At 44.2% G+C, this 10,033-nt stretch overlaps 2 protein-coding genes across 2 annotated transcripts in view; both read left to right on the top strand.

Annotated features, from left to right (window-relative positions):
* Window positions 1–240: 240 nt before the first annotated feature.
* rsph14 (radial spoke head 14 homolog) lies at window positions 241–4,301 on the top strand (the record flags this gene model as incomplete). The annotated part of the gene is made up of 6 exons (XM_080765681.1): window positions 241–409; window positions 1,170–1,272; window positions 1,534–1,652; window positions 2,646–2,880; window positions 3,156–3,292; window positions 4,060–4,301. 6 exons carry the CDS (start codon window positions 241–243, stop codon window positions 4,299–4,301), a joined length of 1,005 nt encoding a protein of 334 aa, XP_080621807.1.
* Window positions 4,302–9,026: 4,725 nt separating this feature from the next.
* The window catches only part of LOC308316554 (dematin-like), a 28,271-nt gene continuing 27,264 nt past the window's right edge, over window positions 9,027–10,033 (top strand). The window contains exon 1 of the mRNA XM_080765230.1: window positions 9,027–9,322. The gene's annotated coding sequence lies outside the window, so the exon portion shown is untranslated. The remainder of the gene's footprint in view (window positions 9,323–10,033) is intronic.

Raw genomic sequence — 10,033 nt, 5'->3', positions numbered from 1 at the left:
ACTCTAATGTCGGCAGCAAGAGCCAAAAGGCTATGGAACACAGCTAACCGTTGCCTAGTAACGACTGTAAACATGCATGCAGCAGTGTTCCATGAAGGTAAGCTTCAAAGAAGCTAAAAGCTAAACTTTGACTCTGCGGGCTGCAATCATTCCTCGACACAAATGCACAAAATGCTGAATTTGTAAATAATAATAATAATAATAATAATAATTTAAAATAACTTACTCGTCAGGGTCAGGATGGCCAGTGGACATCTGATGGAGGCTCCGGTAGCGTTCGGGCAGCGGGCTCTGCCACGGCTGTGCCGGGAGATGCGACACTCAGAGCCGGGGACCAGAGTCCAGGCGCTGGCTGCCCTGTGTGACCTGGTGCACGACCCAGAGAGAGCTCTAGAGAGCATTCGCCACGGTAATATAACATATTACACTTTTCCTTTACACCATAGCATTCACCACCACGGCATTAAGAAAGCCCACAAGACAATAGCCTAATATGCCTGGCTATATAAATTCATTATCATCCCAGCACAGCAGCAGCCTTATTTCCGTGTAAATAGGCTAATGGAGGCTTAGGAAACATCTGTGTTTGAGTTGGGCTATAACCGCCCTTTTCAGTACAGCCCAGGTCAGGTTGATTGAATAAACGTTTTAATTTCAACTGGACGAGCTCCCGTAACCCTGAGAGTTTTCAAATGGAAATAGCCTAAGATTTAGACTCTCTTAAGAATCGATAAATACATCTGTATTTATCGAGTTTATAAAAGGTATAAAAGGTTATTTTGTCATAGCCTACACCCCACATGCTGGGGTTCAAGTGGTTAAACATGTGGGGACTTTGCAATATGTGAGGTGTTACAAAACCACAACATTTTTGGTGGATTGAATAATAGTAAAAGTCTAGACAGGGTCTAAGACTCTTAAGTGGTTAAACCGTGATGAAAGTGATAATGTAACGATCAATTCCAATAATATCTAAATATTATGTGGCACATAACCTGGATATTAGTCACGGCACCATACTGTATAGGGTGCCACCATGGCACCCACTTTGAGAAACCCTGCTTTAAAGTTGTGCGTGCGTGTGCGTGTGCGTGTGTGTGTGTGTGTGTGTGTGTGTGTGTGTGTGTGTGTGTGTGTGTGCGTGCGTGTGTGTGTGTTTGTGTTTTCAGGCTGCGTGCAGCAGTTAAAGACCTTGTTACAAGACAACGAATCTGCAGTCAGAACTAAAAGCACAGAGGTCCTTTACCACCTGGCATCCCATAATGTCGCCCGGTAGGCCTATGTTTCCATGACAACTATGTAGTGATTAACATGAACGTCCCAATATGTTAAAATGACAATACTTTAATTTTAGCTTTTCTTATTAATTTGCCTAGTTGTTTTCTCAGAGTAAAGAAGCCACTGGATATATTTCAACTAAAATAATAACGTGCACCTGTGTGTGTGTGTGTGTGTGTGTGTGTGTGTGTGTGTGTGTGTGTGTGTGTGTGTGTGTGTGTGTGTGTGTGTGTGTGTGTGTGTGTGTGTGCGCAGAGAGGTAATGTTACAGTGTGGGATCCTCTCTCCGCTGTCAGAGCTGTTGGATGAACCAGTCGCGTCCTGCAGGAAGAACGTCCATCTGACTCTAAACAGACTCGCTCACTTCCCTGCAGGTATGATATTGTTCAGATAATATGAAAATGTTCTTACTACTAGAGATTTATTTATTTATTGATAAGACAGTAGACTGAAAGGAAATGGGGAGAGAGTAGGGGAGTGACGCGCGGCAAAGGTCGTCAGGGTCGGGATTCGAACCTGTGACATGCTGTGTCAGACTGGCAGTGCGGCCTAGACACAGGAAGCTATGGTGGGCTTTATAAATAAAGTTTGAGTTTAGTTATTTGTTGTTGTTGTTGTTGTTGTTCTTCTTCCTCCTAGTGGTGGTGGGTATTGCCTGCAACCTCACAATAGATATCACGATACAGAAGCCACGATATATATCGATATATTGATTATACGTTGATTCCAAATAATGACCATTAAGGCTGGGTATAGAGGGTATGCGTTCATAATCAAACCCGGAAGTTATGCAGGAATGCCTACTGAGTGGCAAAAAACTACTTTCTGGCCTTGACAGCCCATACATCCAAACAGAAAAGTCCTACTGAATCTGATTGCATTAAACAACATTAGACAACGTTAAACTCACTTTGCCTGTTGCTTTGCCACTAGATTTGCCACTCGATGTGCCATTCACTTTAAGCATGCGCATACCCTCTGTTGCTAACAACCTCACGGTCGATACGTAGTTACGTATACGGTATCCTAGAGTCTAGGATACCGTCAAAACATCAGCAATCGGTGGTCTAGGACCTAGACCACCGATTGCTGATGTTTTGACAAATATACTGTCAGAAAATGTAATATTTTCAAACCAATTTGAAAAAACATGGTGCGAAACATTTAAACAAAAAGCAAGGAATTTTTTTTTATGGATAAATGCAAAATATTTAATCATCCATGTATGTCAGACTAGTCTAGTGTTTTAAAGCCGCGTCACAGACAGCATTTCCTGCCGTATCGATATGGTACGATACGACACGATTATCGGTCATCAATACGATTATTGCCATAATCGATTCATTGAACCCATCCCTATATACCAGCTGCGGAGGCCATGGTGCGCCAGGGTCTGGTCCCCAGGCTGGTGAGGAAGGTTTCAGAGGAGGATGGGGAGGACGAGGAGGTGTGCGTGCTGCTGTTGTCCTCGCTGAGGCAGTGTGTGAGGGTGGAGGTGCTCGGCGCTCTGGCCTGCGGCGGCGTGGCGGTTCTGAGGGACCGTCTGGCACACTGCAGCCCTCGCGTCCGCACAGAGGCCGCAGGAGCTCTGCTCAACATCAGGTTTGGGGAAAGTTTGAATACGCATTGTGGGAGAACTGTTGTGTGGGGGAGTGGTGGGGGGAGATGTGAAAAGAGATATTTGTGTCCTTGTGTGCATCTCCTTTGTGTGGAGTCGTGGACATAAATAAATGGTTAAAATGTGTGTGCGCGTGTGTGTGTGTGTGTGTGTGTGTGTGTGTGTGTGTGTGTGTGTGTGTGTGTGTGTGTGTGTTTGTGTGCGTGCGTGCGTGCGTGCGTGTGTGTGTCTGTGTGCGTGCGTGTGTGTGCATGTGCAGTGTGGTGTTGGAGGGGAAGCAGAGTGTGTGTGCTGAGGGGGTGGTTCCAGTGTTGGTGTCTCTACTGACAGACAGTGACGGCAGTGTTCAGGCCAACGCTGCCGGAGCCATCATGAACACTGCTGTTATCAGCACAGGTACAGGCAGGCACACACACACACACACACACACACACACACACACACACACACACACACACACACACAGTCACAAACACAAACATTAAACGCCATTAACAATAAAGAGACAATATGACGTAAACGACACGTTATGACGTAAATCCCTTCATTGTCAATGCGTAACTTACTAAACAAACTTTGAACTAAAGACAAACATTAAACCTGTGTATAGGAGGGGCTAGCGCCCCTCAAAACTATAAAGGGTCATATTATCATATAGGCCTACTACCAGTCCGCAACCCACATAGGCCCCTTTGGGTCCCTACCCACTGGTTGGGAAACAGTACTTAAAGATAACTATATGAGTATATCGCTCACCATGTATTCTTTATAGTCGGTGTGAACTCTGCAATCCACCTGACTTAGAACGATAGAGGCTATATGGGCATGCATAATAGTGAGTGGCAAATCGAGTGTCAAAGTGAGTTTAACATTGTTTAATGCAATCAGATACAGTAGGACTTTGGATGCATGGGCTTTCAAGGCCAGAAAGTAGTTTTTTGCCACTCAGTAGGCGTTCCCGCATAACGTCCGGGTATGATGATGACGCCACGTGCATACCCGGCCTAAATACTTTTAGTGCTCAGTGTGAATGGCCCTTTAGATACTGTTGTCTCACAGCTAGTACCTTTTACCATGATACTCTTTTATTTCTCTCTCTCTCTCGCTCTCTCTCTCTCTCTCTCTCTCTCTCTCTCTCTCTCTCTCTCTCTCTCTCTCTCCAGGTAAGTCTCGGTGTCTCTCGGCCGGCGCTCTGGGTCCCCTAGTCCAGCTGGTGTCGAGTGGCGAGCGTGCGGTGTGCGTCAACGCTCTGAGGGTCCTCACGGCCCTGGCGGAGGCCCCCACCGCCAAGGAGGCACTCCTGGAGCACCTCCCCGCGCTGAGGAGCAGGACTGGGGCAGGAGAGGAGGAGGTGGTGAGGAGGGCGGCCCAGAACGCACTGCAGGTCATCACCTGGACCCCATGAACACTAATGTTGATTTTGACAGCATATTTTGATTTAGTTTTAGTCATAGTCTTTTGAATAAGATTCCAGGCAGCGTTTAGTCTACTAAATCTAGAGTTGATTCTGTCGACTAAGATGTATTTTGGCGGGCCTTGCTGGTGTTTTAATGGCTGATTTTAGACTTGGTTGGAGTACAATAACCGTGTGCAACGAAACATAAAATGATTTGTTTTGCGACAAGTACTAGTATTAGCAGATTACTAGTCCGTCCGTCCGTCCATCACGCCACCATATATGGCCGTCAGTCCATCACACCTCGTGACGCGCTCCATATATGGCCATCTCCATATATGAAGATCACGACACTGACTTCATCAAACCCTGGATAGCCATACATGGAGAAGACTGGCTGTTTGTATTATTTTTGGAAAAATATAAAAAGATACTCCTGTGGAAAGGCTATATTATTTTACTTATATTGACCCTATAAACAATTTAGTATTATCAACTACATGTTGATTATATTAGTATTTAGTATATTTATTATTTAGTATATGTAAGGTTTTGCCCACTCAAATGGTACCTCGTCAGATCAACTTCTGTGAACTGACTTCACTGTAGTAGCTTTTCATAAATGATATTTGTAGTTAGGCTGTCTGCTGTCATGCAAGTTTATAGTTAGAGAAATTCAAAGTCCATCCGTCTGCTGTCCAGTCTATCCCACCCCTCACTGGGGAAAATTCTGGGAGGAAAACAGAAACGGCGTGAGTTGCCCTACCTGGGCCCTAACTGGGCTAGCACACATTTTACGCCCTACGCAAACCCTAACCGGAGCAGCACATGTTCGACCGCATGTCTCCGCATGTCGGACCTTTGGTGCATCCCCCGAAAACGTCAATTAAAAAAAACTTATAAAAAAGATCCATATATGGGCATTCCCAGACCTGTTGTTTCAGCACGACCTAGCCCGCCTTTTAGGGCGAGGTCGCTTCTCGCCCTCAGGGCGTCTTACTGGCCTTTCAGATCTACTGGATCTCTTCTCCTCCCTAGCAATTCTCTAGTTTTTATTTGTTGACGAAATTGTCAATATATTTAGTCTTAGTTAGTCATCATAGCTTAGTTTTTATTTAGTTTCGATGTAGTTTTCATCTGTGAAAAAGGTAGTCAACGAACATTTTTAGTCAACGGACATTTTTCGTCATAGTTTTAGTTGATGAATTCAACACTAAAACACCTATCTATCTAATCTCTCATACAGCCTGTGCAAAGGAAGCGCTGAAAAAGCTGGGAATGGATTAAGACATTAAGCAGATGCCCCAGCTCCTTCCCACTTCCGTTTCATCTTTGCAGCTAAGCAGAAATGAATCAAATGGACCCTTAAAGGTCCATTTGGTTCAGTAGGATCTATGGACAGTCCCCGCATTCAGACCAGTTGTCTGGTTTAATACTAGAGACTATCAGTAGACCCTACTGCCCTCCAGAGGGCACTGAGGTGCATAACAGCTGGCTTTGGAAAAGCCAAATAGGGATAACAGTGTGATAGTTAACAGCAGTCCCCCAGAGCTCTATACTAGATCATCTGGTTTCCCTGGTGATCCTGGTTTCCCTGGTGATGCGGCCCACAGACCACCAGTTTGACACCCCCAATCTATTCTGTGTAGATCAGCTTGCAGATCAGCTATTTTGAAAATAGCTAGGGCTGTGAATCTTTGGGTGTCCCATGATTCGATTCGATTCCGATTCTTGGGGTCACGATTCAATTTAAAATAGATTTTTTTTAGACTTTTTCTATTCTCAATCCAATTTATTTTTTCCAGATTCAAAACGAATGATTCTCGATTCAATACTACAATACAATACAGCTGTGCTGATCTGAAGTGACTAGTACTGAGTACTGACTACAGTAACTTGAAAATGACTGAAGACATGATGTTTACTGTGATTAGGGTAAGCTTACATTTCATATCACAAACACCATGTAGGGAAAACTGTAACTGTTTAGCTGAAAAAATAACAACAGTTATGAACCGACTTTGAATCATTCATAACGGCTACCCCTAGTCTATATGTATAGCTAAATCAACATCAGCCAGGTGGCCCAGGCATAAACCTAACCCGTGGCTGGAAATGTATATTAGAAGGAAAGAGTAGGCAGGCATGTAACGACTCACTCATTCTAATCACAATATTAGGTTCACAATACGATTTCTTTTAAACACAAATTAATTTCCAGACAAATGAAAAATATTCTAATTATTCTTGTATTATTATTTCTCTTACACAAATCCAGTATTTTGCACTTTTTTCTTTTACAATACTGTTTGTTTTCAATACTGTAGCACATGACTTTCTTTTTTTCATCATTCTCTTCCACAACAGGTTAAAGCCTGGCAGTGAGGTGACAATTTAAGGACTTTAAAGACCTTTTTAAAACCTATCTACAAGGTCTCACTTGCAACAACTTAGGCATTTAGCAGACGCTCATAATCCATGAGCGACTAAGCAACTTAGAACAATGTGATCCGAAGCATTGTGAGCTTGTTTGATCTGCTGTTTTCAAAAGATCTCTTTGAAAAGTACTTTCTACTTTTGGTACATGTTTATAATTTTACCGATACCTTTGTATACATTTTGAATTCCGGACATATATACTTGTATCAAGTGCAGGTGCTGCTGGTGCAGTGTTGATACTTTTACTTTTACTTAAATGTGAGAGCTTTTTCCACTGCTTCTCTGCAGTCCAATGACTGCGATGATTCGACTGAGAACTTTAATCCATGAGTAAGCATGCAGGTCAGAGCTCTTCTTCTGTCTGACCTCTCCTCTTGAATGCATCTTCCTCAGGAACACAAAACACTGTCCTCTCCTCTTCAGTGCGTCTCCATGCAGGACTTAGCCCCGGGCCCCATTAAGCTGCCACGTGCTGACATCTTCTGGGTGTCACAAAGAAGTGTTGGACCTTTTTATCCACACAGACAATAGAACACTGAAGTCTGACATCACTGCCGCTATAGCTAGCCCCTTGGGTCACAGAGGGACATTCTTTTTTTAATTGCAAATTCAGGAAAACTTTAAATAAACATTTTACCTCTTATTTAAGTTATTTTACACAATTCTTTAACGTTAGAATCGTTAGAAACTGGAATCGATAAGCGGAATCAGAATCGGACTCATGAAAGCCTTAACAATACCCAGTCCCAGGGAGACATCAAATTCATCTTTTGGGTCACAGGCTAAAAAGTTTGTAAACCACTAGTCCAATAGACTATATTCATATATGTGGCCATGTTGGCAAAAGCAGGGTGGCAACAGGGTGGCATTTCATTAACCTAATGATCTACCGGTATAGACGCTGTGTGAATATTGTCTATTCCCGCCGGGGACGCTGTGGGCGCTGGGTGCGTGTTTTCCACTCAACAGCGTTCAACAGCGTTCTGCTCAACAGCGTTGAGTAGAAAGCGCCCCCTAGGTGGGATTGCTTTCTTTGTGTATTTTGGATGTTTTCCAGGCGTCCCCTAGAATAGGGGAGGCAATTGGCACCGGGCGAAAAATGCGTATTTCTACTTTTGGTCCTACATTTTTGATACCCAATAATTTTTACAAAATGTAGAATTCCTGACTTAATACTTGTAATGGGAGTAGGCCTATTATATTGCAGTATAGGCCTGATACCTTTTGCATTTGAGTATTTTTTCCACCACTGATACTTACATTTATAAGCTAATCGAGTGTCAAAAAGATTATTCAAGCCAGAGGCCTAGTGGCGCCTGCGCTACATCGCCTCACAGCTAGAAGGTCCCGCAGGTTCAATAGACCACTGCATGGGTCCAGAATCCAGATCCATTTGTCACATTTATGGGTCTTTTTTGTTTGTTCATGAATTCAAAACACGTTATTTCTTCACTAATTTGAAATTTCATGAAGAAATCAAAGAAATTCCACATTGTTGTGTATCTGCTATTTTCACTAGTTAACTTTAGGTCGCATGCAGACCGAATGTTCTGTTCTGGCTCCCAGCCTAAGAGGACCACATGGCCTGTTCACTGTCGCTTGATAACGCACTGTTGTCATGTCAGTTTATTGGAAGTGACTTTGGGCTTGACTTTTTGTAAAGTCACTTGCAGGTTGTGTTTTTGGGATTATTTCTAAAGTGTAGACTAGTTATTACTGAAGTGTATTTGTCTGCTAACCTCCATCTGAAATCATGTAGTCACTGCACTCTGCAGTATAGTCGGTTAGTCCTAGTGGCTTCATTAGGGCTTGATTACATAGAACTGGTTGCTTGCTTATTTCTGTCGCAAAATCTGGCAACAGTGTTGATAAACTGTCATCTGTCACCAGCCGCGGGTCACCCGGTGGGTCACCTCACCAGAATGCCACCACACCACAGCCTCCCAAGTTGCACTTGCGATGTTGATACAGTAAAACTCTTAATATCAGATTATTAAATTGGCGATATTTAAATTTAAAATAGTTTTTAAAGTAGATAATCTAAATATAATTGTTTCGTCTTTCGTGATGTAAAATTGCCACATAACATTCTGTTGATGTTGCTGTCCGCCCCCTTCCACCGGCCAGTTGGAACAGTCCATGAGAGAGAGGGGGCGTGTGTGCGTGTGTGTGTGTGTGTGTGTGTGTGTGTGTGTGTGTGTGTGTGTGTGTGTGTGTGTGTGTGTGTGTGTGTGTCGCGCGCGCGGCGTATGGTGTGTGTGCAGCCTAGAGAGACGCACATTGCCGCTTGGCTTCTATCAGGGAACACAGAACACACAACCGCTGCTGCTAGTAACAACCGCTCTATACGGAACCGAATATAGCCTGCCCTACACTGACACACACACACACACACACACACACACACACACACACCCACTCTCACGCACACACAGCTTGTGGCGTGCACAGACAACACGTACGCGCACAATACACATGCCAGATGCACACACACACATCAGGCTACATTCTGGACTGTTTTTGGGGGAGAAGTGCAGCTGTGCAGGACAGAGAAGCTTCAGGCGTCACTCTGTGCGGCCACAACATTACAGGTGAGAGAGAGAGAGAGAGAGAGCGAGAGAGAGAACTAGTGTGTTTATCATGCCGCCCGCATGCATGGGAGGGTGTGTGTTCTGCCCCGGACGGGCTTTCCAGCGACCTTGGACCGCCAGGGGGAGTAGAAGGAGGTGGCGGTGGCCGGGGATGGGATTAGATGGAGATGTCGGGCAGCATCACCGCTACTCTGTCTGAAAAGTGAAAAAAAACAAACAACAACAACCCCTATACAAACTATAATAAAGACACGTGCCACTTCGGGTTAGCCGTCTTTACCCGTGTAATTAGAAGAGCTGAGGCGGTGCTGCCTGCTGGATGGCGAGATGGATGGATCCGAGGGATTATTATTGTGGTTTTACATAACGGACATCGGCTGGTCTGGTCCCTACGCGGCGTGTGTCCGCACAACAGCTGATTCTGGGCGGCCTGCCTCTGGAGTCACACACCGCTGTCCTGCAGCGACGCTGGAGCTCTCCTCGTTTTCAACCCCTTTCATGATCAGAGTCCATTATTTATTTGACATTTTGAACCACGAATTCGATGAGCTTTAGCCTATCGGAACCAACGCTTAGACTATTTTGTTGTCGTAGGATAAGATTTTGTCCACATTTCCATGCTGTATTGATGTGCAGATGTGGTATAGGGAGATAAAGGCAAACAACCAAATAACAATTCTTCTATATATTTGTGTGTATTTCTTCTTCTAA

This window comes from Protomyctophum bolini (assembly GCF_963924005.1).
Source record: "Protomyctophum bolini genome assembly, chromosome: 6".
NCBI classification, from domain to species: domain Eukaryota; kingdom Metazoa; phylum Chordata; class Actinopteri; order Myctophiformes; family Myctophidae; genus Protomyctophum; species Protomyctophum bolini.
Note: the sequence above shows the minus strand (reverse complement) of the source record. Positions and strands in the feature narration are given on the sequence as shown.